This window comes from Ictidomys tridecemlineatus, chromosome 10 (assembly GCF_052094955.1).
Source record: "Ictidomys tridecemlineatus isolate mIctTri1 chromosome 10, mIctTri1.hap1, whole genome shotgun sequence".
NCBI lineage: Eukaryota > Metazoa > Chordata > Mammalia > Rodentia > Sciuridae > Ictidomys > Ictidomys tridecemlineatus.
In genome coordinates, this window is record NC_135486.1 from 29,820,799 (window position 1) to 29,848,552 (window position 27,754).

The window sequence follows — 27,754 nt, forward strand, 5'->3', positions numbered from 1 at the left end:
ATGGTACACCTGGCATGGAATATTTTATTTCCCACCCTCTAGTGAAACCAATATGGCAGGTGAAGGCAGGGAGCGTGGGGAGGAGGGTGTGGTTCCCCTGCACAGCGTCGTCAGCATGTCTTCTGAGAGCTGAAGAGGGACCATTTCCTGCAGACACTTTATATTCACTCAGTCAGCCAACTGCTATTGAGCAACGGCTGAGGCATGGCAGTAACTGAAGGGCGCTGCAGAGACAATTGAAAAGACTCTGGCTTTGTCCCCACTGAACTTCGAGTCACGTTGGGATAAGCACAGAGGTCCACAAAGAGGATGCAGGTATTCGTTGCTAAACTCGAGAATTCCACTAATACTGTCCCTGCTCAAAATCTCAAGATGTTTCTAGAACCTCCAAACAGTTTTACTTTTTATTCTTTTCTTTTTCTTTTTTGAGATGGGATCTCACAATGTTTCCCAGGCTGGCCTCCTGATTCCTGGACCCGAGCAATTCTCCTGCCTCAGCCTCCCCCATACCCCCACCCCAAGTATCTGGGACTTACAAGCTCAAAACACCATTCCTGGCTTAAATATTTTAAAATAGAGCTGTCTGTAGTGTACATATTTGAAGAGCCATACAAGAACCAGTCTCATTTCTTTATGGTCATGACCTATGTTGGACCAGAAAATATTACCCACTTTAAGGACTTCATTCCTCAAATTTGGCTCCAGTTCCAAATATGGAAACCATCCTCAAATAACAAATTTTTGTCACTAGTGAGCAGATATTTAAATATATGAAGTATTACCTTAGAGTTTTGCTTTATATTCTATCAGCAATAGCCTTTTAATTTAAAAAATCATACTGTTTATAAACTATGATCAATCACCTATACCATAGATTTAGCAATTGACTATAGAGAGTCTTGTAAGGCTTAAAACAAAGTCTGACATACAAAAAGCATGGAGAGGATTAAGGAAAAGACTAGTCCAGAGAAATTAATTGGCACAGACCGTCCTTGACTTCTGGCCACTCCAGCCTCCTCCTTCAGAGACCAGGATCTGCTGGAGAACAGTGTTGGAGCCCCAGAATCCTGCAGACCTCAGCGATTGTAGGGAGCTGGCCAGTTGGGGCAAAAGATGGGGCCGTTGGTAGCCCCACTACCTGGTTTTTCAGATGGACAGAATCAGCTCCAAGGCTCTGGTTCTCAGAACGGAACTCATAGGATATTAGAGTCCCCACAGGGTTTACATTTTGCAGTGAGGAAACCCAGACCCAAAAAGGACAAACTACTCCCCGAAGGTCACACATCTGCCTAATGGTACAGCCAAGATCCTCTAACTCCCAACCTGATGGAGTTTGGTTATGTTACCCCAAACATTTGCAATCTCTGTGATGACCATTTTATGGGTTTTCACAATCTCCATATTTTAACACTGCACCCACGTTCTAGGGACTTGCAAGAGACCCATGAGTTCAAATTCCTTCATTCCACCCCTCCCTGCTTTCCAACCACTCTACTCTCCTTGGAGGGCACCCTAGGTCCAACACAATAAGCAGGGCATGGTCATGATTTTTTCCCTCCTAGATTCAAGCTGGGTTCCCTTGGCTATAAGCCAAAGTAGGATTCCAGATAAAATATACCAAAGTACAATATTTGGGACATAATTATACTGAAAAGTTGTTTGTTGTTTATTCTAAATTCAAATATGATTCCACATCTTGTGCTGCTGAAGAGAGCTGAGTCTGGTAACCCTAGAGGATAAAAGTAAGACTGCTTTAAGCACTTTTATCCTATGCTAGGGACCCAAGCATAATTACTTTAGGTCACATCCATTTCTATGGAGGCTTTTGGTCCATCTAGTTGTCCTTATAATGGGTCATTTAAATACCTTCCTCTGAGTCAGCTAAAATCGGGATGAGGGGAATAGAGAGCTATAACCACCGTGCAACATATGATGGTGAGCGCCATGTTAAATCACTCAACCATGCTCAGTTCAATCCAGCCTGGCATGCTTAAGAGTGAGAATCTCCAGTGGAAGGCACAGCCTTCTATTCCAAAAAGCTGAAAATAGATTTCTATCACATGGATTGGTCTCTAAAGAGGCTGAGTCAATTGGATTATCTTGATTCCCAGGCCATGCATGTGCGATTAAGATAGCCATTCCCCTTTCTACCAACTCTAGGACTAAAGGGTTTTTCTTTTTTCAAACTAAGAGGCTCATCTTGAGCATTCAGTTCTTCTGGGAGTCCTATCAAGTAAAATATTCTTTGGTTGTGGATTGGACTGGACCATCCTTCCTATGAGCTAAACCTTAGAGGAAAGAAGCCAGGAGGTCTAGAACATGGCATACCACAGTGACTGCCATATTAAATCATTCAATCATGCTCGGTTCAATCCAGCCCCATGTGCTTAAGAGTGAAAATCTCCAGGAATATTATCAAGAGAGAATTCTTTGTACTAGATCTTTTTTCCAGCCCTTTGCCTACTTGATGTTGCTATTTGATGATTCCATCATGACAGAGTCTTATACAACATGCTAGAGACTCTTACCATGAGGAGATCTGATCTTATCCACTCAAAGCAACCTGCATGAGTCTTATTACAGATGAGGGAACTATGGTTCCGTGAGGCTTCAGTAAGGGATGAAAAATCAAACACTGTGCTCTCCAGGTTGGTGGTCTACCCTTGGTCAGAGTTAGTCATGTTGATTGATTGTCCACATGACAGAATCATGGGCCAAGTACTGCAGAAACATGGCAGGACCCTTGTCCTAGAAGCAGCAGAAAGAGCGTATGCTTACCAATCCACACTAACGGAGTCTATGCCCAGTGAGCTCTGGACTTTGGCCAAGAATTTTAGATTCTAGTCCTGGTTCTTCCCCTTAACAAGCTATGTGACTCTAGTCAAGTTCCTAATCTGGCTGAGCCTCAGCCTGCCCACCTGTGAAATGGCTGAAAGTTCCTATCTCAAAGAGATGTAAGAGAGTCATGGACATGACATCAGATCGTCAGTGGGAGACCTGGATTCCAGTCTCAGTCAGACAAACTGAGCCTTCGCCCCTCTAGGCTTTGGTTTTCTCAACAATGGAGCAAGACAGTTGGAGTAGATCTTAGCTAAAGACTCATTAAGGGTTTAGTGTGGCTTGAGAGCTGACTCAGTAGCTGCAGGGCCTCAAAGCCAAGCCCATGGTCCCTCCAGGGTCAGAAGCAGTGTCAACTCCTCCAGCCCAGCTTTCTGCTTTAGGCCTCCAGATGGATGAAGGCTTTGCATTCCTCTCTGCTTTCATGTGAGCATCTCCAGGCACCAGTTAATTAGCCCTTACAAGGGGAGAGAGAGTAGGACTGCATTTACTTTAGCTTTACGGAGAGGGAAACTGAGGCACAGCAAATAGCTCTGCTGAGCAACTACCCTGAATTAGAACTGAGACTCAGCCCTCTCCTCTGCTCCCTTACCCCGCCCCTTCCTAACTCTGAGCACCACTTTCCAGGTGTGTGAGCTGGCCTCCTTTGACAGTACTTGCTGGGCCTCTGTCTTTTCTTGAAAAGTCCAGGTGAGAGGAAGAGAGACTAGACCACAGCCTCCTGCTCCCATGCAGCATGGATCCTGCCCCACGAGGGAGTGACTGATGTGTTTGCCAACTCAGTGTCACTGCTGCCAGCTCGTGACTCACTCCCACCCAGCCCTAGGAGATAGGAGGGTCCCACAAGGGCCCTAGGCTCTCACCCAACAAGAAAAGGCAAAGATCCTACTTGCCAAGGGACAGAATGTGCCTCAGAGAGAGAATGGAGGTGAGTGAGAGAGTTGACAGGGAGGCTCCCGGGGCGCCCCTCCCTGTGGAAGGCGGTGGCCGAGCTTGTGGTATGTTTTCACAGACAAATCGCTGCTACGGGGACAACTCCCTAGATTTAAGCTGTGTAGCAAAGATCTATGTCTGGAGGGTCCCCTGGACATGGGCTGTCCTTTATAGGCCACAGGCTGTATAAGCCCTGAGAAGTTTCTGACATTCTTAGGATTGGGGCCAAACTCGGGAGCTTCCTTTCTGTGCCTGCTTTGCCCTCCATGGGAAGAGCAAGTGTGACTTGAGGCCTCTTCTCCTGACTGAAGACTGGGTAAGCCAGGGAAGCCTGTTAAGTAGAGAGAAGGAAAACCTGGTCCAGGGGCCCATACCCCATCACTACCCCCAGGTGAATGATGGGACCCTCTTCCTCCTGGGCCTCAGGTGTATCGTCACGTGCAGCTCTGACATCATACTCTGTCCTTCCTTAAGGGAGAGAAGGAGGAGGCCCCCACTCAGCCTCAGCACTGGGGGCCTACAAAGAGGAGTCTGTGTTCCGGTGATTACGTGCAAATGGTGCTCTCCCTGGAGGGGGCTCCTCCAGAGGGAGGAAACTGGGACAGGCTCCTGAGACAACTGAACTTTGAACTGGAAGTGAAAGTAAAGGAGAAGAGAGCTAGCCTACCAAGGGATGGAGGGTGGAGGAGGAGCGCTCCTGGGCCTGGGGTGCCTTTCTGACTGTTCACAAGAATGGGCATCATCCAGAGGAGGGTAGCTGCCAGCAAGCAGCCACCTCTAGAGGTCTTTCCAGCCTCCCTGGTCTCCGGTGGCCAATCCCCAGGGCCCCAGAATGCAGGATGTGCCCCAGAGCTGAGCAAGTGGGCTGCTCTCCCCCCTGTTCTTGCCCTAGGGAGGATCCAGAACCTCAGGATCCCTGTTCTGGGTGTGTTGTCCCTTGTGGGGGAGGGGGAGGAAGGCCAGGCAATTTGGCAGATTGTTCAGGGAGAGATGTCACTGCCAAGGGACTTAGTATGATAGCAGCATGGCTTGTGGGAAGTATCAGGCATAGACAGCCCAGGGCACAGTCACAGACATCCGAAGGATCGCAGGAAGGAAGGCCACTCTCCACTGAGGTGACAGAAACTTGTGCACTTGGGTAGAGCTCTGACCTTCCGGCCAGGCAGGGCAAACTCATACTTAGATTGAAACACCTGGGGCTCAGTCGCTTCCGTTCTGACCAGGTTCTGGGAGACAGGTTAATTCTCTGGCTACAGAGAATGGGATAGTGTTATCTCCTGCAAAAGGAAGTTTCTGGAAAACTTGACCAGTGCTCTCTTGCCCCTAATCCCAGTGCCACCCTTACCCCACCACTGTCACATATTTGAAGTGTAGGCTCTGAAACTTTAGAGGGAAGATTTGAAGAATCAAGGATAATTGGAAGTTTCTTTATTTCACTCCAGAAGAAATTAGTGGAGTCTTGTTTGGGGTCCCTTTTACAGAGGGCAAAAAAAATGACACAACTAACAAGTCTTTAGAGTCCTTGTAATATAGTTAATAACACCGAACAGATGAAACGACAGCCCGTGAGAGGATATGATTCACAGCTGACTCCTGCGGCACAGGCTGACCAGAACCTCTGCAGGCCTCTTTCCTCTGTAAATGAAGGGGTCGGCCCAGGTGATCAACCCCCCAAGTGCAGTGCCAGGAATCTTGGAGATGTGGGGACAGGGACCCTGGGGTCTGGGTTGTAAAAGGTACGGGCTGTGAAGCAACCTGGGTCCCACTGCCTTCTCCCAGTCAGCTCTCGCGTCCTTGGGACCCCAGTGATTCGATGATCCCTTGAGCAGGTGGAGCATTCTGAATCTACACAGGGTACTCATACCCCCATGTGCCCACCTGATCCTTCTGTGTGAGATCAGTAGGGAACCAGATGTCCTCTTTCCAGTGTGATCTGGAACAGAGCAGGGGCTCGCCTGGTGCTCACAGGTAGATTTGGCAGAGCTGAGTCCCTGTGGACTGGAGGTCGGGTGTGGCGAGCGAGCGAGGGGAGAGGGAGCCAGGAAGGCAGGGGTTGGGGAGAAAGGGGAGTCGGGTCTCTGCCTTTCTGGGAAAGTTCAAGGCCAAAAAAAGCAGGGGCAGCAAGAAGAGCCGTTGAAACAAAGTGGGGGCCTGGTGGGGAGGTGTTGGGGGAATCTTCTGATGGCTCTTTGCTGCTTTGGGAATTTTTCATTTGTGACGGGCCCCAGTGAGACAAATGCAGCAGCATTTCCCAAGTGGGTGGGAGGGCCATCCCCACCCTTTGCTAGGGTGAGGCTCAGCTTTCTCCCCCAGGGCCCTGGCAAGTCTCTGCGAGGCCGGCCTGCCCCAGGAGCGCAAACTCAGCTGAAAAACAAAATCGTATCAGGAGGCGGGGTGTGGGGGGTGCATAGAGACACCGGTGGGGAGAGATGCGGCAGGGGCCCCTCCCCTCCCACTCCACCCTACACACCAGGGCGGGGCTGCCTGGAAAGACACAAAGACAGGGCTCAGATAGGCCAGCAAGGGCTGTGACTTCAGCAAGGGCTGGTTGTAGATTGCCCAGGCCAGAAGCTTTACAGTAGGGCAGTCTGTAGTTGGGGAGATGGAGGCTCAGAGAGGTAAGCTGATTGCCCAAGGCTGCACAGCTAGACTAGAACCCAATCTCTCAGCTCTTTAACCCACACTTCCTTTGCCACTGTGAGCCATCGCATTTCCTTGAACAGAGAGTTATTTGAACTCTGATGGCACAATTTCCCTCAAACCATCATACCAACTATTGTTTACCTGTTTTTCAAGGAATTACTTTTAAATTTCATTGTATTTCCTTTGAAAGGAAACTAGATCATTAACTCAAATGAAAAAAAAATTAAAAAGAGAAAACCAGAATCCTTTGCCATAAAGGAAGGCTAACCATGACCTTAACAACAAATAATAATAATTAATAGGAAGAAACAGAACATGATTTAATTCTAGCAAGGAAGGTTTGCCTGAGAGAAAATTTTGGTTTGTTTTGCTCCAGAAAGGGAGGTTGGCAAGTACTAAGGAAACATACTGGCTCCCACCCAGGCTTTCTCTTTGTGGTTTTCAAAATGGAAAGGCCAAGAGCTTTCTGGGTGCTTCAGTGTTAGTTATTGCCATGTTCTTAAATCCCCTAAAGTCACCCGGCAGCCACCCATGGTGCATGACAGCACATGGGGGAGACTTGGGGGCAGTAGCTAATGGTTCAAGGTGGTTTTCCAGTGGTCCTGCAGATCAGGCAGAGGCCCAAGGAGGAAAGCACCCACCGAGACCTCTCACCCAGGCCACCTGCCCACTAGGCTAAATACTTTTTCAATGGAGCAGGTCCAGATGGTGTTTCTGACTGACCTCTGCCGGTCTCCATACCATCAGGGCTTGCTGAGCACTGAGCTCTGTGGGATGACTGTCCTTTGGAGCCCACCTGGAGAGGGTCCTTGGGAAAGCTCCTAGTTTCTTCCACATTCGCTTATGGCTCTAAGCTCCTTTCAGGAGTGCTGGGGGCAGAGCGGGGTTGCTCAGGGCCGGTGCAGCCCAGCCGGGGTCCGTGCAGTGGTGCATCTGTACTAGGGTGTGGTTGGAGGGACGTGAACCAGCCACTGACCCCACCAGTGCTCTTGTGGTTCTAGTCAGGACAAACTAGTTATTAAGATCACAGGGTCTCCTTGCCACATGTACCCCTTTGGCCAAAAGGTCTTTATCGTTGGGCTACTAGTAGAATTGTGTCACACAGCTGAGTGCGCCTTTTGTTCCCTCCTCCTTCCCCTGCTCCTCCCACTCCTCATACCCCTCCTCAAACCCCTCCTTCTTTTCCTCCTCCTCCTACCCCTCCTCCTACCCTTCCTCCTACCCCTCCTCCTACCCTTCCTCCTACCCCTCCTCCTACCCTTCCTCCTACCCCTCCTCCTCATACCCCTCCTCCTTCCCCTCCTCCTCCTTCTCCTACCCCTCCTTCTCCTCCTCCTCCTTCACTGGGGATGGAACCCAGGGCCTCATGCATGCTAGGCAAGTACTCTACCACTGAGCCACGCCCAGCCCTACCCTGTTCTTGAACATGTCCAAGGACTTCAATATCAGCCAGCAGAGGAGGAGCAGGCATCTCTGAGGCCTGGCATGCCTGAAGAGTGGGTCTCCTAGAAGTTGGGATAGCCACTGGCCAGAGACACTGGTAAAGTTCCTAAAGAGAAAACTTTTGACCTTGTTCCAGTCCCCAGGTTCTCATGTCAGGGCCTAGGATAGAGGTCAGAGACCTGAGTTCTGGGTCAGGGTCTGCTGCATCTTAGCCACATAGCTTTGGACAAGCCTCAAGTTCTCCAAGTTTAACAGGCTCACAGATCTTTGCCTTAACACCTCATTGGTCAGCTGGGAGAGTGGGTGGTGCTGCGAGGTTCCAACAAGGTGGTTCAGGAGGAATGCCTCTACAAACTGTAAAGCACCACCCCTGCTAGGGTCTTCTAGAACATGCTCAAGGAACTTCCCAAACCCTCCCTACCTGGAAAAGTGTATATCGCATTTGAGTAGGTGGGCAGTGTACACAGCAGTATGTGAGTGTGCATGCAGGTGTATGTAGGCACACGCACACCTGCTCATCATTAGGTAACAGCCAAGATCTTTTACCCAAACAACGGAGAGTCCAGTCAAGTGTCCCTCCCTTCACGTGTGAGATTCTTGACTATCAAATTAGGTGGATTCTTTACACCACTAGGTCTCTGGGTAGCTCTTTGGGGTCAGGTAAGAATCTGCCCTTCAGGATGTTTCCACCACATAGCTTTTGGCCCTCCTCTTCTTGAGGCTGGGAAACACCTGCAGGCTCCGTGCACAGCTGGCTTCCCCTTAATGTGCTTGCCCGAGGTGGCCCATTATCCAAGACTGCAGGAGTTCTATCACACTGAGAAGCCCCCTTGCCTTTCCTCCCTGGAGACCTGTCACTGGACAGTTGAGCTGGCCTCTAGGCTCAAAAGCCAGAAGCCAAGACCTCAGAACACGGGGCTCCTAGAAGGCTGGACAGCTGGGTCTCCAACTTGTCTGAGTTCATGGATGAGATTTGTCAGCTGCATCTGAAGTGACAGACACCTGCCTGGGAGTCCCCTTCCAGAAGGAAACAGATACCTGTGGTAGGAAACCTGAGATTCTGATTGCCACATCCATCTTAGGAGTGCCAGGCGCTGAGAAAACCTATTGCTCCCATGTAGAGGGAGCAGCGGAGGGGCACTTCAGAGGATCTGCTTAGAGACCAGGCAGGGCGCAGGGTGCAGAGACAGAGCTGGGTGCTGTGGTTGGCGCAGTTATTGGTTTGGACAGCAGATGTTTCTGAGCATCAGCTTTCAGCTGGGCACCTCCCACTGGACGCCAGGAAATGCTGCAGTTCTGACCCCCCTGGAGCCCGAGAGGCCAAAAGGCCTCCTTTACCCCAGATTCCTGACCTCAATGAACACCCCCCAGGCTGCAGCCTGAAGCTTTGTAGGTCTCTTCTGTCTGAACTTCAGTTATCTCAAAACTTTAGGAAGCATGTCCTCCGTTATCCACAAATGTTTCTAAGCATTTGCTGATGGATGCACATCACGGTTTGCACCCTATGGAGATTATAAGTGACGCTGACCATTAGTAACCAGATTTCTAGTAAAGTCTACACTCTCAAGCCCATCTTTTTTTTTTACGTTTTAAAAGTTCAGGTAACAAAACTTGCCCACCCCAGCATCGGGCTGTGTCAGGTTGCTTTCGTGCCTCTTCTGGGTAGACACACATGATTGCCCATGAGCCACTGCCCTTCAGTTGGCAGATGCCCATCGGGTGGCTTCTGGTGTTGTCTCTTACAGGCACTGATGGTCTCAGGGTCCTGGTGATGGAATAGTAGGCACAGCTCCTCTCTGCCTTGAAGGATTCCATAGTGAGGTCCACTCACCATGGCCTCCTCCAAGGCCAAATGGGATTGCTCTCTGTCCAGATCTTAGTGTTTCTGAACAGTGTGGCTGCCCTCTCCAAAGCAGTGTGCCAAGTAAAGAAGGTTAAAAAAAAAAAAAAAGGCTCAGCCCAGAGTGGAACCCCTGCTTTTCGAGAAGGATTCATGCCCAGAGGAGTCAGGGAGTGACACTCTCCTGCTAAAGTCCCATCTTTGGTGATTCAAGCCCTGGTGGCTCTCATGCTGACTCAGACTGCTGCGTCAGCAGCCACCCTGCCCCTCTGGGAAAAGTCTCCACTCCCTGGTTCCTGTGCTCCTCTAGGGCACCATGCTGGGAGAGGACCTGAACTCTGCCAGTCCCTAGAGAAGCTTAGAGGAGAGCCGCCCAGCCCTGTGTGATGTGCACCTTGCTGCCAAGGACTAGGCTAGCTCTATCCAGTCCCCCAAGCCTGACTGAAGCCCCAATAAGATGAAAGAGGGCTGCTGTGTGCCTGCTGCAGGACGGCCCCTCCGTGGGCAATGAGTGGCAGTGGCAGGGGCTAGAAAAATGACACATGAAACCTGTCCTCAAAGGGATTTTAATCAAAGTTCTTCCTCAAAAGGGCCTTCCCCCTGCCCAGGAGTCAGGAAGACCCTAGGAAGTCGTGTGTGTGCTCGCTTTCATGAAGAGGGCCTGGGGAGATCGCCTTTCTAAAGATGGCCCTGTTGGGCCCTCCTCCGGGTGTGTGACTCCCAGGGCAGAGCAGGGTGTGTCCCGTGGGAGAGCCGGTTTGGCCAGCCCCACCTGGCTGGCAGAAGCTTGGTTTCAAAATGGGCTAATAGCTAGGGACACAGACACTCTTTTCATCTTGGCCTGCTCAGCACATACCGACTCCCAGAGAGCCAGGCAGCTTCTATTTGGTCAGCCAGGGCTAGAATAGAACCCTCTGGGCTCAGCCAGCCCGCACCTCTCACCCAAGTCAGGGGGCAAAGGAAAGAATCCTGGTCCATGGTGGGCTAAACCCAGACTGTGCTGCACCCCCGGCAGGCTCGCCCTGGGTGGACCCCTCCTGCCTCCCTAGCAGCTCACTTTGCTTGTGGAGGCTCCTCTGTACCTTGGAGGCTATGGGAACCCCATTGCCCATCAGCAACCAGAATCCCCATCCCCAATATGAATTCTCCTCGCCCCTCATGGGATCCTTTTTTTATGCACATTGGCTATGAGTTCACCCCTGTTCTAGGCACAACAAAGGGCATCTTTGCCCCCAGAGAGTTTGGAGGAATGAGAGAAACCTACATTAGCAACTAGAGAGAATCCAAGGCCACAGACATGTGTGCCTGTGTCCCAGGGAGCGGGGGATTTTCAACTCTGAGTACTCTTGATATCTGGAAGTAGGGTGGGTGGGGTCAAAGCAGGCTTTGTGGAGATGACAGGTTTGAGAAGAAGCCTGGGAGTAAGTAAGATTTGAAAGAAGGTGGGGAAGGGAAGCCATGTAGGATAAAGAAGAAGCAGGCATGGCTGCTGCCGCAGAACAGCAAAGGGAATGTGTCCGGAGGAGAAGACATAGCTGGACATGCCGGCTGGGCCCAGGATGATAGCTTGCCTTGGAAGCAGCAGAAACACCTTAGGCTCTCCAGCAAGGCCAAGGCTAATGGAAGCTTTGCCTGAGGAAGGTGGAGTGATATCAGAGCACTGGAGGTCCCCAGGAGTCACCCGAGGAGAGCCATGACCACAGTCTGGGAACTCGAGGTGGCAAAGGGAGGAGGAAAGGATTCTCAGATGGAAGGACAGAAAGATACACCCTTTCCTGAATGGCTAGTTACTATCCTGTCCTATGACCTTGGACGCACAGGAGCTCTTCTGGTTTGGAAGACTCTTCAGACTGTACAGTTCTCACTCCAGGGAAAGCTACCTTATTCTGGTCATTGAAGCCCTTGGTCTTGGGCTGGGATTGCTTTGCTTAGGTCCAGTCACCCTCTTGGACTTGCTTGCAAAGTGAGGGGTGGGCCTCAGAGAGCTTCCCAACTTAAGGAGGAACAGGAGGAGGAGGAGGGAGGAAGAGAGGCAGCTGAGTCACAGGACCCAGGTCATTGGCAGAACCTTGCGCAGAGCCGGGACTGAGGAAGGTGGAGTGATATCAGAGCACTGGAGGGGACTCCCACTGAAACAGCCTTGGGCTCTGAATTCCAGGGTGGACCCTCAAGAGCCCTGTGATCTCCCAAGTGGAGAAACAAGTCTCTCTGGGGGCAACCTTGACTTCAACCTGGCTGTCCAGCTCAGTCTTCTGTCTGGTTGAATGTTCAGCTCTGCTCCCTGGAAGGTGAGTGGTTAGTCTAGAATGTTCTGACCCATGGGCCATCCCACATGAGGCTGGAGTTTCCCAAGGAAGCAAGAGATAACAAAACATGGTGTGTGTGTGTGTGTGTGTGTGTGTGTGTGTGTGTGTGTGAGACTGTCCTTTGTATTCAAAGAAGAGGAGGCTGCCAGCAGATCACTATCTACCGTGGGGGTGTGGCTGGAGACTGGCATTAGCAACAAAGGTCTCCCACCTGCTGTGAGCACATCTGCCCGCTGCTGCCCGCACATTTCCCCTGGCTGCAGCTGTTCACTCGGGACATGGAAGATAGTGTTTGGAAATGTGGGAGGGACATTTTTCTAGTCACAATGACTGCAAGGTATTGTTAGCATTTAGGGCCTGCAGGCCAGGGCCACCAAACAGCCTTTGATGCCTGGGGCATCCTGAACAATGAAGAGTTGTTCTGCCCGGATGCCTATAGCACCCATAGCACCCTCATCAGCACCTTTCCAACACACAGTCTGGCTTCACTGTAGGTGTGCCATCTGGGGGGACCAGGTTCCCCCATTTTCTGAACATATTTTGACCTGTTATGTGCCCTGGAGTAAGAACAGCGTGGCGCTCTGAATCTGGGATGCATTTCCTTCCTGGGCTCCGCTGGCTTCCTGGGTTCATCCCTTCTGGGCCAACTTGGTAGCTTTTTCAGGTTTGGTGTGGATGATGTAAAACCCTCAGCCAGATCCTAAAGGCAGCCAGCCTATCCTGAGTCAGAGGGATACAGTTGTCTCCACTGAAAAAACAATTGTGTCACGTACTGTCTTAAATGCATTACAAACATTAGTCTGTTGACTTCTCCCAGTGACCCTGTATGTTGGGTACAATTATAATCCCAGTTATACAGGTGGAGAAATAAAGGCACATTGGGCTTACGTCACTGGCCCAAGGCTACACTCCTCAGGCAAATGGCAGAGCCAGGGCAGTCTGGCCCCCGCATTGTGTTCTTGATCACCGGGTCTTCCGCTGTGTAAGCCCCAGCCCATTGGGTTTGAGGAGTACTTAGAGGCTACAGGCCAAAGTTGATTACAGGCATCTATGCAGGGAGGGATAGAGGAGGCCCGCCTCATGTGAGCAGTGGAGGGGACCTAGGCCTTCCCATGGAAGGCTCTGGCTAGGTTTGTCTCCTGCTTGTCAAAGTGATAGTCAAGGACCACCGTGATGGGAGGAAGCCATTTATAGTCATCCTTAGTCACTATCTAACAGACTAAGGACAACACCGTGGCTCCAAAAGCTGGGGGTGGGGGCGGTTTCTAGGAATGGGTGATACCAATGAGGTGTGGCCCACGGAGAGGGGGCTGGAAAATCAGTCCCCAGGCTGGGCATCCCTTCCTTGGGCACCCTGCCTGCTCCCCTGCAGGTACAGCCAGCACCAGTTCCTTCGGGCAGCCCACCCTCGCTGAGACTTGCCAGGGCCGCCTGCTGCTCCTTTTCCCAGCACAGGGGCACAGAGCCCAAGGCCTCTGTCAGGCTTAATCAGAGTGATGGCATCTCTGCTGGGTTTGGGCCAGGAGAGTGTCTGGACTCCTCATCGTGTCTGTGATGACGTCCAGGTGTGTCATTTGCTGAGAACAAGGGAGCTCCTTGTTGCATTTCCTCTTAGGGCTCAGCCTGCCACTTAGGAGCACTCAGCTTTCCTTCCAAGATGCCATCTGCCTCCCTCTTTCCCCTGAGAAGACGCAGAGTGTAACCTCATTGCATGTTTTGCATGTGATCTGCAAGGCGCCCATTCCATGTCCTGGGCTCAGGATGCTGCCTGCTCCCCTGGCCGATGCCTGGTTACTATCTGCTTCTGCCTGTTCCAACCCCCACACGCCAGTTCCCTTTGTGGATAGGTTGGTTTGACCCAGTTTGGGGAAGAAAAGTGCACCTGCCTGAGCGCACAGCTGGGTGTGTGGGTGAAGGGGATGAGCTTGCCTCTGCCAAGGTTAACAGCCTGTGGCTTCTTCATGTTGAATGCCATGTCCAATGGGTGGCTTGACACCCAGTCCTCCTGGGAGCTCGAACCATGAGAACTCCCTGTTCTCTACGCTCCCCTGCAGAGCTGAACGAGGACCAAGCTGAAGGACAGCTCCTCTCTAGTTCTGTGTGGCCCGATCCTGCATTCTGGAGAATTGCCCACTTCCCAAAGGACCTTCTGTGTACACACACACACACACACACACACACACACACACACACTCAATTCTCTCTCCTTCCCTCTCATTTTCTTTCCCCCGCCTCATGCTGTCTCCCTTTCATTCTCCCCCACCCCTCTCCTTCTCTCTCTGCCCTTCTCTCGGGGTGGGGCAGGGAGGATCTGGGCTGAACTTGGCCCTGGCTCATCCCAGCTAAGGTGAGTCCCAAGTCAGCACCTGTACAGAAACATTTTATCAGGCTCAGTGTTGATCCTCTAGTCTGAGAGCAAGTCCCAGCAGGCCAGACCCACCAGCTTGTGAGCTCCTGGGAAAGTTCTCCTTAGACAGTTTTGTCCCAGAGTTAATTCCCACCAAGTCTCTGCAGGCACCTTCTGTGGAGGCTAACCCCCAGAGGGACTCACACACAGCCTGGGTGCCTCATTGTCCCTGGTCTGTTGTCCTTTTGGATCACTCTGCCAAGTTTCTCCCTCCTGGTAGCCTGATAGCAAAGCCCAGAGGCTCAGCCTGTAACCTACCCTGCAGTCCCTGGGGCCCAGCTCCTGGTTGCAGGTGGCCCCCAGCAAGCAGTTCCTTATAACAAAGGGCCCAAGGAGCAGGTACAAGGAACCAAAGAGAATGGCAGTGTCAGAAGCTGCAGGTGTCTGGGAATGGCCCAAGGGGATGAATCCAGGGCTTGAGATTCAAGGTCAAGTCTTGGTTTTGTCCTTGACTTACTGAGTGACTGTTGGAAGACCTTCTTCTCTCTGGGTCTGCAATTTCCCACCTGAACTGTGTGGCCAGATAGGTGGCTGCTAGACTTTCTGGACTGCATCCCACAGTAAGAAGTACATTCCACATTGCAATCCAGCAGCTGTTCACTGTTCACAAACAATCTGTGTCAGTATTATGTACATTGCACTCTGGGTATTTTCTATTCCCAGATATATTGCTCGATTCTGTATTTTCAATAATGCTGAGCATAATCTCCTAAGTGACATAAATCCATAATGGGTCAAAATTCACTCCTCAAAAATCTAGCAGGGGCTGGGGCTATAGCTCAGCTGGTAGAGTATTTGTCTTGCATGAACCCCAGGTTTGATCCCCAGCACCACAAGAACAACAACAAATATATATATGGCAGATTATAGCTCTTTCTCCAAACATTCTGGGACTTTCTTTTTTTTAATATTTATTTTTTAGTTGTAGTCAGACACAATATCTTTATTTTATTTAGGTGGTGCTGAGGATCGAACCCAGGACCTCGCACGTGCTAGGCGAGCGCTCTACCACTGAGCCATAACCCGGCCCCCATTCTGGGACTTCCTGAATATTGAGGGGAGGCCGTGTCCTGTGGCCAGCAGGATCCAGGATGCCCTGTCAGGAAGCTTGACTGAGCTTTTTCCCCTTTCCCTGACCAGATCTACAATGGGACCCTCAAGCGGGAGCAGGACAACAGGCGCTTCAGCTCCTACAGTCAGATGGAGAACTGGAACCGGCACTACCCCCGCGGGAGCTGTACCACCACCGGTGCAGGCAGTGACATCTGCTTCATGCAGAAAATCAAGGCGAGCCGCAGCGAGCCTGACCTCTACTGCGATCCCAGGGGCACCCTGCGCAAGGGCACGCTGGGCAGCAAGGGCCACAAGACCACCCAGAACCGCTACAGCTTTTACAGCACCTGCAGCGGTCAAAAGGCCATCAAGAAGTGCCCCGGGCGCCCACCCTCTTGCACCTCCAAGCAGGACCCAGTCTATGTGCCACCCATCTCCTGCAACAAGGACCTGTCCTTTGGCCACTCAAGGGCTAGCTCCAAGTGAGTGCTGCTAGGCTGGGGTGGGGGCCGGGCAGGGCCAAGTAAGGGGTAAGCTGCTAGTCCAGCTCCCTCTGCACGGGGCTCCCAGGAAGTGGGGAGAGGCACAGCCTCTGTCTTGGCTTTGGTGTCAGTGCCTTGAAGAGTCCCTGGCCAGAGGTTCTTGACCCAGAGGGGCCATGACCCAGGGAGTTCAGCATGAAAGGAAGACCGAAGCCAGATAATGAGTATATAGATTTAAAGGCCATGGGGAGGTTATGAGCAGAGGGTTAGCTAACTAGAGATGATCAAGGAGGCCCGTGCTTCTCCCAGTGAACTCCTCTAACCTGCAGTGTCAGTGTCACCCAGGAATGCAATAGAAATGCTCATTCCAGCTCACCTCAGTCCCACTGACTCAGAAACTCCAGAGGGACCCAAGCAATGCGTGTCTCAATCAGCCCCACAGGTGCCTGGGAGTCATGCTAGAGTCTGAGCCTCTGGACTTGGACACATCAATCTCCATCTATGTTCTGGAAGCAAAGAAATAGGCCCTGTGTAAATGATGGGAATAGAATAGGTTGTGGGTTATGTTATAAAACAGGTAAGTCCAAAGGACAGTTAGGACAGACAGATACCTGAGGGACATGATCTAGGGCTCAGGGACAGAGCACAGCTCCCGTCCACAAGAAAGGCCACTGCCCAGGGGGAATGAAGGGAAACCAATGGGGTGGCCCATGAAGAGCCACAGGCTGGACCAGGGATGCACCTCAGAGTGCTTGACTAGCCTGAGCGAGGCTCCGGGTGCCATCCCCATTCCTGAAAAAATATGTGCCACAGGCACAGGTGAGTGACATTGACCTTGTCTTTCAGGCATCAGAGCTCAATGAACCTTAAAAATATTCTTTATCACCTAGCGATTGTTGTTCATTTATTTGACAAATATTTGCTCAAATATTTGCTGAGCAAATATCACATGCTCAGCTCTGTGGCAAGTGCAAGGGACCTGGCCCTGACAGGACAGCCTAGAGTGGTTCTGGAGCTACACAGTCCACCTCTTCTCACATCCCCAGGAGTGTTGTGTTCTTTATCTTTAACCATCACAACCCCTTCCAGGAAGGAGCTAGCACTCCACAGTAAGGAAAGGAGGAAACAAGACACAGAGATGTTAAGTAGCACCCTCAAGACCACACAGCTGTTTCTATATCCTATGTTCTCTCCACACTGTGCTGAAAATAAGCAAAATACTATTCTAAAGTAGAATTCCACTTGAAGAACATAACATATATTTATGATAATTTGGAAAATGAATAGAAATCTCTCTTTCTTGAAGACTCTGTTCAGAGCAACATCTTTCCCCAATTAGATGCCCAGAATGGAGGGCCTAGATAGGATATGGAGGGGTTGAGTGACAAGCTATTTAGATGTTTGACTGATGGATGCCGGGTGACTTTCTTTTTTTTTTTTTTTTTTAGACAGAGAGAGAGAGAATTTTTTAATATTTATTTTTTAGCTTTTTTGGCCGGCACAACATCTTTCTTTGTATGTAGTGCTGAGGATCGAATCTGGGCCACACGCATCACACACATGCCAGGCGAGCACGCTACCGCTTGAGCCACATCCCCAGCCCATGACATTCTTTCAATACAGGTCAGGGGTGCTACTAACCCAGCATCAGAGAGCTCTGCCCTTTGGGTGATTTTTCCAGAAATCAAGCTGGGCTGCCCTAGTTAAAACCATGTCTGTTTATTGAGCACCTATTTAGGCAACACCAGAATCTAGTATGAGGACTAGAGGATTCACTCTATAAATGATGAAGGATACCCACGGGGTAGAGCTGGGTATCACAGAAGGTTTGCCCCTGTCCTCAGCAAACCTATCTCTTGGGAAGCAGGACACACTCAGGACACAGGAAAGGCTGCCTGTGACTCTGGCCCTAGGAGCAAGAGGGGTTCTTAGGAGAAAGGGATCCTTCTTTGGAAGGCTTTGCAGAAGGGGGAGTGTAGCAGGTCTGCCATGGTGTGCAAGAGATCACATTATCCTCCAGATGAGGAGGTTAAAACATACAATTTCTGATTTGCAGTTCAAAGAAGGTGGACTATCAGCCATCTCCTATGGCTCAAACTAATGCATGCCCTGGGATGTCCGCCTAAGCAGTTTGAACTTGAACCTGCAGTGTGGAGGAGCTTCTGATGGTATCCGAACTAGGAAACAATACAGGGGACAGGGTTTTAGGACTATTTCTCTCGTTAAGGGCTGTAATGTGCTGGTTGGAGGAGTTTGGAAAAGGGATCCCACTAAGGGGGTCTCTGGTGACCGTTCCCTGAGAATGATCCTGATCAGGAGGAAATTGTGGCCATAAGGATGGGAAGGAGGTGTGAGTTTCTTTTTGTGTAAGAAGAGCCAGTTACACTTTGGATGGATGGATGATGGATGGATTGATGGATGGATGGATGGAAGAAGGGATGAATAAACTCACAGCCATTCTCTTCCATTTTCCCATTACCAGGTGCAAACATGACAGAAGGCAGGATAGGTGGAGAGATTACCCTCAGGGAATAGGAGTTTTGCTCATGGGAGAGACAACTGTCCTGCTTGGACCTTAACCCAAGACCAGGGCCTCACCAGAGCCAGGTTCCCACAAGGGGGAAATACAGTGGGGGAGCCTTCCCCTTGTCTGGGGGAGCTGTTCCCTAGCAAGTATTCTCCAAGAGGGCCTGAGGGCCTCGCTCTGGCCCTCTAGAAGGCAGATGAGGTTGTGGCTGCTTGTTGTGCAAGGGAGAATTCTGGGCCCGTTCATCAGGGCTCCCAGCTCACCCTGTAACACACCCCCCTGTATGTCCTCGCAGGATCTGCAGTGAGGACATCGAGTGCAGTGGGCTGACCATCCCCAAGGCTGTGCAGTACCTGAGCTCCCAGGACGAAAAGTACCAGGCCATCGGGGCCTACTACATCCAGCACACCTGCTTCCAGGATGAATCTGCCAAGCAACAGGTAATGGGCTGCAGGCTTTCCACCCTGGCAGGTGGGAGCTGAGCCTTCATTCGGAGACCCGGGGGCAGGGGTATGTACAGTTGGCTTCTTCTCACCCTTCCCAGCTGCCAGGAATAAGGAGTATGCCTGGCATTGCCCAAGGTCAGAGCTGGCATCTGAACCCTACCCCCAGAGTGTTTCTCTCTCTCTCTCTCTCTCTCTCTCTCTCTCTCTCTCTCTCTCTCTCTCTCTCTCTCGTTGAAAAGGGGACACATATACTCTGCAGTGTAGCCCAAGGATATTGCGTTTCCTAGAGGCCAGGGTTACTTTCATCAAAATTTCTGCCAAAGAAGAAAGCGTTTCCTTGGGTCCATGGGAAGATCTCCCATATCTGTGTTCTGCCTACGATTTCGAGGGAGGCATATAGACATTTTATCTCATCTAACCCTCACCACCATCCTCTAGAGGGGGAAAACAGGGCTCAGGAAAGAGGAGCAACTTGCTGAAGGTCTTCCCGTCAGGATGTCAGGGAGCTGGGACCTGAGTCCAGGTCTTCTGGCTTCTGGTCTAGGTTTGTTGCCATCACCTTTGGCTGCTAATTTATTTTGGTTGATTTGTATATTTCTGAAGTTAAAGTAGACTTTTCTTTTTTTTTTTTTTTTTTTGGTTTGGGAAAAATCTGCTTTAAGCAGAGAGTGAGTGGCTCAGCCTCCCTCCCTTGACCGGGCAACACGGCACCTCTTCCGGCAGGTCTATCAGTTGGGAGGCATCTGCAAGCTGGTGGACCTTCTCCGCAGCCCCAACCAGAATGTCCAGCAGGCTGCTGCGGGGGCCCTGCGCAACCTGGTGTTCCGCAGCACCACCAACAAGCTGGAGACCCGGAGGCAGAATGGAATCCGTGAAGCCGTCAACCTCCTGAGGAAGACGGGGAGCACCGAGATCCAGAAACAACTGACTGGTAGGGGACCATGCACGACTGGGCTGTGGCCTTCAGCTGGGGTGAAGGACGGCCCCTCCAGGCCAGGCCAAGGCACATTTGCAGATTTGTCTGGGAAAAGTGGCACAGGCCCTCGCCATATTAGTAGTGTCCAGTGGTGACCCCAAATGGTGTGCACATCCACAGGAGGTCATGGTCCATGGCTGGAGGGCAAGGGGAGGAAGGCTTGATCCCTAGACTCAAGGTGGGGTGTAAGAGAGGTCACCGTGAAGACTTTCACTTGGACTGGGAAGATAAGACCATGTAGAGTAATAGCTGAGAAGTTTTTCTGGAATGACTTTCAGACATAGAAAAAGCACCACATAAAAGACAATAAGGATATTGTGTCCACCTAAAACAAAGAAATAAATATTTTAAAAAAAAGAAGATTCTGAGTGCTAAAATTTACATGAAAAACTGCCAATCAATCAACTATATTACGGTAACCTTCCATGGGTATAATTTTGACCTAGAAAGAGAACTTGAATGTTCCTGTCCCTCAAAGTACTTTCAGACTAGAGAGGACCCTGAGAATTGGCTCATGAAAGAGTCGGACAACTGGTTGGATGGACCAAGCCTACGGGAAGGGTCCATTTGCTAGAAGAGCCCAGGCTGGAGTGACACCATGGTTTCCAAGTTTTTCGGAGCCCACAGGTGTTGAGTCGACCATCTCTGCCCCCCAGGGCTGCTCTGGAACCTGTCTTCCACTGATGAGCTGAAGGAGGAGCTGGTGGCCGACGCTCTGCCTGTGCTGGCCGACCGGGTCATCATCCCTTTCTCGGGCTGGTGTGATGGCAACAGCAACATGTCCCGAGAAATGGTGGATCCCGAGGTCTTCTTCAATGCCACGGGCTGCTTGAGGTAAGAGAAGAAGGTCCTTGGGTCTTTTTGCCCTGGCCTCTGACCCTTCTGGAGGCAGCGCTATCTTGGCCAGTATTCAGAGAACCTAGTGTCTGGCCCAGCACTGCCTCTCAAGGGCTGGCTCCAAGACACGGGACCCGGCATTGCTACCTTCCCTGACTGTGGATCAGGCTCAGGTTCCTACTGTCTCCTCCGAGGAGACACAGAGGACCTTAGTTAGAACTCTAAGGGTAGACACACCTGGATCAGAGTATTCAAACTGGTTCCACCATTTCATCCTCCTCCGCCTCGGAAAAATGCATTTCTTGTGCCATCTTGAAGAGTGTTCTTTTAGACAAAAGTCTACTGATTGGCTGCTTATGAGTCACTTTCCCAGCTGTGATGCTAAAACCACTTGCCATGTTCATTGGCACGAGACGGGCGCTGCTTTGCCCAACATTTCCGGAGTTCCATACCAGGGTGTGGCATAGTCCTTGGGGGCTGCTGGAGGAGGGGGCTGGGGGGGTTGTTCTCAGAGCAAAGGTTTGCAAGCCAGGGGTGGGGGCTGCTGCAGAGTGTGGAACAGAGGAGCGACATTCTCTGGAGGGTCCCACATTGCTCTAGTTGGGTGTGTCTTCCCCAGTTGCTGAGAAACCCCCAGAGTGGAGGGTGCAGCTGGCTCGTGCTTCTCCAAGCCTCCAGGGAGCAGGGAGACTAGGGAGACGAAAAGCCAATGTAATTAAGGACTTTAGAGGGCTGCAGAGCTGCTGGGAGCAACAGCAGGCAGACAGACAGACAGACAGACAGACACACACACACACACACACACACACACACACACACGCCAGGCAGAAGGGCCCAAAGTGCTTGGGAATGAGCTACAGCTGGGGGTGGAGTGCGGCTTGATGGACAGTGTCCCCAGCCAGCCCCCCTGAGCTGCAGTCCCCCTCCAACTCCTCACAGAGGTCCAAGCAGGTTTTCTTTACCCTCTTCACTCTTTTTCTCTTTTCTCTTCTCCTTCCTTCCTCCTCCTACCTCCAACCCCCAACCTCCACCCTATCCCGTGTGCCTGTCCCCCTGTCCCCCACTGTCTTCCACACTGTCCTCACCTCCCTCCCTGTCCTCTTGCTCACCTTGCCCACATCCTCCCGCCCTCCCCGTTCTCTTCTGCAGGAACCTGAGCTCTGCAGACGCAGGCCGCCAGACCATGCGGAACTACTCGGGGCTCATCGACTCCCTCATGGCCTACGTCCAGAATTGTGTGGCAGCTAGCCGCTGTGATGACAAGGTGAGAGTGCAGCCCTGGTGACACCTTGACCTCTAGACCCAGCCCCCGTTCTCCGTCCAGAGCGTAAAACCCGGGGCCACAACTGGAATCAGTGAGGCCAGCTCTTGGCCTCCTGGTCATGACTTTTCTGTCTCCCAGATCTAAGGAGTCAGCATTGCACTTTCTGGGTGCCTCTGAGGCCTGGCTCACTGACAGAACAGTGGCTTGGGGTCTGGGGCAGCAGAGAGGACATCTGGAGCAAGGGCATTGCACACAAGGGCAGCTCTGGGGGCCACACTGTCACGAGTGATGCTGAGCCCCATTGGCAGCCCTGGGAACACACACTCATGCTCCCAGGGTCTCAACATTTTTCCTGAAATGAGACTCCTGCCCCTGCTGCCTTTCCACTGCCTTCAAAAAGGCCATCCGCAGGCCATCTTCCTGCCCTGTCTGGACTTTGGGACATAACAGCACAAACAGAAAGGATACATCATGAGGGAAGATAAACCAAAGTCTGGTTCATTGCCACTGAGGAAGGACAGTGGTTCAGGAGTCAGGGAGACAGTGGGCTGCAGTGTTCCCCACAGCCACAGGGGACGGGCTGGGCATCACAGCAGTCCCATGAGGAGGGATTTAGCTCCTGCTCCCTCCACTGGAAGGGACAACAGGGTCTCAGGACAGAGCCTTGTCACTTGGTTGCCTGGCCTGGTTCCTGCAGACAAGGTGCTTTTCTTCTGTGCATGCAAGATCCCTTAGACCCACATGACCCCCCGAACCCCAGAAGCCAGATTCCCTCAGATCCCAACAGGACCCAAGCCTCATTAGGAGGTCAAGTCTGTGGCCACCGAGTCCTAGCCCAGAGGTACACCAAAGCCAAATGACAGAGATGGGGGCCAGCTGCTGCTGTGAAGTCCCAGATCCCGGGCCTCACTATTGGTGTGCTCTAGCACCTGTGATACGGAGGCTGAGGCGTGCTCATGGGAAGGGAGCAGGAGAAAGCAGCGGGGCTTTGGAACCTAAAGGAATTGGGCTGCTCGGGAAGGAGATTGTTCCAGAAGGGCAGCCATTTTCCTCAACACCCAGTGTGCCCATCGACACTTTGTCCATAGCAATAAAACACTCTGTATCCTACGGTGTGTAAGACCCCATGGTAGATATTCTCATGGACAGTAACACCCCAGGGGATCTTTCTAGGACCCCCAAAGATAAAAAAATTCACAGATGCTCAAATCCCTTTTATAAAATGGTGTAGTATTTGCACATAATCTATGCACATCTCATCTCTCTATAGATAGATAGATAGATAGATAGATAGATAGATAGATAGATATAGAGATACTGGGAGTTAAACCCACAGGAACTCCACCACTGAGCTACACCCCCCAGCCCTATCCCCCTTTTTAAAAAAAATTGAGACAGGTTCTAAGTTTCCCAGGCTGGCCTCAAACTTGCAATCCTCCTGCCTTAGCCTCCTATGTGGTTGGAGTTACAGGCATGTGCCTGGTTTTCTTCCCATATCTTTTAAATAATCTATAGATTACTTAGAACACCTAATGTAAATGCTACATAAACAGTTGTTATACAGTATGGTTTAGGGAATAATGATGAGAAATAAATCTGTTCATGTTCGGTGGAGACGCAATATTTTTTTACATAATTTCATCCATGATTGGTTGAATCCATGGAGGCCAAGCCCAAGGATATTGAAGGGCCAACTCTCTTCTCCATAGCCCAGTGAAGTCATTTTAGTCCCATTTCACAGTTGAGGAGACTGAGACCCATCAGGTGAGGTAAGTCACTCAAGTTTAAACAGCCAGGAAATGAAAGAAGGAGGATTCAAGTCCAAGTCCCAGGCATGTCCCAGGGAGCCCTTTCCAGACTGAGGCTCTGGTTCGCGATGGTGCTCCTATCCCTTGATGCCACTGATTAGTCAGGTAGCCCAGGAGCCCACGGAGGGCTGAGCAATGGCTCAGACACCTGCTTCTGCTTGCTCCCCAGTCCGTGGAGAACTGCATGTGCATCCTGCACAACCTCTCCTACCGCCTGGATGCCGAGGTGCCCACCCGCTACCGCCAGCTGGAGTATAACACCCGCAACGCCTACACGGAGAAGTCCTCCACCGGCTGCTTCAGCAACAAGAGCGACAAGATGATGGTGAGAATCAAGCCAGGGCCCACCCAGCAAGCACTCCACCAGGTCCGCTGCCCCATCCCACCTTTCCCCTGCCAAAGCCATGGCCTTGGGACTGTGCTGCTCTGGGAGCTCCGTCTTGCATGCGGAGGGCATCTGTAGGAGCCCAGATCAGCCCTGAGGGCAAAGGCTCTCCCCGGGCAGGCCTCAGTCTCCCCTGACTTCTCCTTAGCCCCTGAGGATTGGGGACAGCCAAGAACTCTGACCCCTCTCTGGTGCTGGTTTCCACCACTTCCTGAGCCTCCTAAAAAAAGGGTGCTGTGGAGGGGTGGTCAGGCCTCCTCCACTGGGCATGGCTGCGGAAGCCAGGTCTTGAACTAGCCTTGTGGGCCCAGGGTAGGTCAGGCCCACATTAGGACTCTGGGAGGGAGGAAGCATCCTGCTGTGAGACCCCAGAGCAGCCTCTCACAGCAGGAAGGTCTGAGCCCCGGCTGCCCAGAGCACTTCCCGGACATCAGGAATGCTCTCCACCCCCAGGAGACCTTCCCTGGCCGGTTCCCCAATTCCCTGGCAAACTGGGATGCACAGAGGAAAGCGGTGAGGGGGTGGTGTCCAGGCTCCCAGCCTCGGCAGGCATGCCGCAGCCTCCCGCCAGGCTCCACCAGGTTGGGGGACAGGCAGGAGTCTCAGGTTGTGTCCCCTCACCAGGCTCCACGCTGACCCACTCTTTGTCCTCAGAACAACAACTATGACTGTCCCCTTCCTGAAGAAGAAACCAATCCCAAGGGCAGCAGCTGGCTCTACCACTCGGATGCCATTCGCACCTACCTGAACCTCATGGGCAAAAGCAAGAAAGATGCCACCCTGGAGGCCTGCGCGGGTGCCCTGCAGAACCTGACGGCCAGCAAGGGGCTGGTGAGGAGAGCCCCCTCCCTTCTGCTCCTCCCCAGTCCTCCAACCCGCTCTCCAGGGGTGCTCTGCTCTTTCCCACCAGTGTGTTCCTGGCCAAGTCTATCAAACACAAACGGCCGTGAGCTTCATGCTGCAGACATGAGTCTCGTGTGTGCCAAGCCCTGGGCTGGACCTGGGGAATGACAAGGGTCAAGATACCTCGCTTTCTGGGAACTCTGGGATGGGGCTCAGTGGGCAGGCCCAGCCTGTTGGATTCTATTGGTACCCACATGATCCCCTTTTCCTTGCAGTTCCTGGCCTCCTGGGCTCTGCTGGGTGTCAGGGCCAGAGGTGCAACATGTGTCTAATAGGAGGAATCTCCATTTGGTGAATTAATAGAGGTAGAAAAAGAAGGAGTTTGGGACATGGACAGACAGATCCAGAGGAATACGTGACAGAATCAGTATAGGTTTGAAATCAAATAGATTTTGAGGGACATGATGGAGTGGGATTAGAGGAGGCCTGTTGCAATCCAGAAGAGCTTAGAAGGAGAAGGAGGACAGCTGTTCCCCAGTTTTACTTAGGGTGAGAGGGAAGTGGACAGGCCACTAAAGGTAAAGGAAGCTTCCCTGACCATGAGGGGAGGAGCTGGGGCTTCTGAGGACCCCCACAACCTTAGACCAGGTTACATCTGGATGCATTTGTTGCTTTGAGGCTTGGATGAACCGACCTCTCTCCAGGGAACCCCATCCATCATTGTCCCTGGCAAGCCCTCAACAAATATGGACTGAATCCTGCAGAGGTAGGGAAGTTGGAAGAAGATGACAGCCATTTTTTAAGTGACAAATGCTCTTGAACATGCAGTTCTGTGTGAGCAGATTCTTTAGGAAGGCAAGCTGAGACGGTGGGGTGGGTGACACTGTTGTTAGTTAGAAGTTGACTCTGGATCCCCCCCGAGTGAGGGAAATGAGACTTCCTCTTCCCAGCCACCTGGCTGTATGCTTTCCTCCCTGAGAGCAGGGAGCAGGGACAGAAAAGGAGGACAGGTCTGTAGTCACCCATATGGAAGCAATTTGTGAGTCTCTGCCCTTGCTTTCACTGTGAAGGAGAAGGGTTCTGGATCTGTTTGGACAGGCTGCCCCCCTTCCCACTGTGTGCATGGGAAGCCACAAACCAGCTCCTCCCTGGGACCCTCTCTTGTAGATGTCCAGTGGCATGAGCCAGTTGATTGGGCTGAAGGAAAAGGGCTTACCACAAATCGCCCGCCTCCTGCAATCTGGCAACTCAGATGTGGTCCGCTCCGGGGCCTCCCTCCTGAGCAACATGTCCCGCCATCCCATGCTGCACAGAGTGATGGGTAAGAGCGCCCACACCTTCCCTTCCAGAGAGGACACACGGGAGCCCACTGGAAGGTCACCCTTGAACCATTCCCCAGAGCAAGCGTTCAGAGGGGAAACTGGCCCAAGAGAGGGGTGGAGCTGGGAGGAGGCAGGAGAGGGGCAGGTCTACAGAGATCCCATTTGGGTTGGAGCTGGCTCCAAGGCCCAAGGGGTCACCTTGCTCAGAACTTGGCTAAGGGCAACCCAAGACTGTGGCCCAGAGAGAACCCTTCAGCCCCTCCTCTTCTTAGCAATCCTGACCCCATACCCCATCCCTTCCTCTCCCAGGGAACCAAGTGTTCCCAGAGGTGACCAGGCTCCTCACCAGCCATACTGGCAACACCAGCAATTCCGAAGACATCTTGACCTCAGCCTGCTACACCGTGAGGAACCTGATGACCTCACAGCCCCAGATGGCCAAGCAGTACTTCTCCAGCAGCATGCTCAACAACATCATCAACCTGTGCCGCAGCAGGTGGGCAGCGTGGATATGGGTGCCCGTGCCCACCTGGCCCCACATCACAGTCCCCCCCCCCCCGGCTCTGAACAGTAGAAACAAACATGGAGCAGGAAAGCACCTAGGATGGGGGAGGAGGGGGTGGGGAGCTCCAGGGAAAGAAAGTCCAGAAGCTGAGCTTTATGGGGTATAGGTCCAGCCTCCAGACCTCAGGAGAGGGGACAGAGGCAGATGCTTCTTGACAGGGTGACGTGGGGACAATGGATCCTTAGAGGGTTGGCAGGAAGCATGGAGCACTAGACCCAACTCTGTGGGGACTTTATTCTGCTCCATGGGCTCTCTTCCCAGGACAAAAGTCTAAAGGACAGGAGTCCGCTACCAGCATGTGGCCTCGGGGGTGCCTCTAGGTGGGCAGAGGTCTGGGGTTGTACTCACCGTGTAGTGACCAAGGCCCAACAGTCTTATGCACCCTGGGACCTCCCTGCATCTGTTTCTGAGACCTGGAAGGGGTCTGGGGATATAGCTCAGTGTTTGCCTTAAATGCACAAGGCCCTGGGTTCAATCCCCAGCCTCCCCCCCACCAAAAAAAAAAAAAAAAAAAAGACCTGGAAGGGAGGGTTGAGGGCGGAGTGTGTTCTTGTGTCTCCTGGAGTCTCATCTCACACACGCACTTCCTACCTTCCCAGTGCCTCACCCAAGGCTTCAGAGGCTGCCCGGCTCCTCCTCTCTGACATGTGGTCCAGCAAGGAGCTGCAGGGTGTCCTCAGACAGGTAAACACCCACACCAGTAGCCCCTTCTGATGAGGCTCTTCCCACATTTACCCTGTACCAAAGTCCCAGTGGATCAAGAAGCGGGAGGCGGATTGGCCCTCCCACCCACCCAAGTGAGGCTTGCCCCAGAGTCAGGGCAGGAGATCCTGCCC

The 27,754-nt window shown here is 52.0% G+C and overlaps 1 protein-coding gene across 1 annotated transcript in view; it reads left to right on the forward strand.

The window, feature by feature from the left end:
* Window positions 1-27,754, forward strand: part of Pkp1 (plakophilin 1) — a 48,045-nt gene that overhangs the window by 13,285 nt on the left and 7,006 nt on the right. Inside the window, exons 3-12 of the mRNA XM_005330367.5 lie at window positions 15,551-15,945; window positions 18,768-18,912; window positions 19,642-19,849; window positions 20,551-20,728; window positions 21,881-21,995; window positions 23,973-24,128; window positions 24,843-25,019; window positions 26,199-26,352; window positions 26,663-26,849; window positions 27,518-27,602. Of these exons, the coding sequence (XP_005330424.1) occupies window positions 15,551-15,945; window positions 18,768-18,912; window positions 19,642-19,849; window positions 20,551-20,728; window positions 21,881-21,995; window positions 23,973-24,128; window positions 24,843-25,019; window positions 26,199-26,352; window positions 26,663-26,849; window positions 27,518-27,602 (1,800 nt within the window). The remainder of the gene's footprint in view (window positions 1-15,550; window positions 15,946-18,767; window positions 18,913-19,641; window positions 19,850-20,550; window positions 20,729-21,880; window positions 21,996-23,972; window positions 24,129-24,842; window positions 25,020-26,198; window positions 26,353-26,662; window positions 26,850-27,517; window positions 27,603-27,754) is intronic.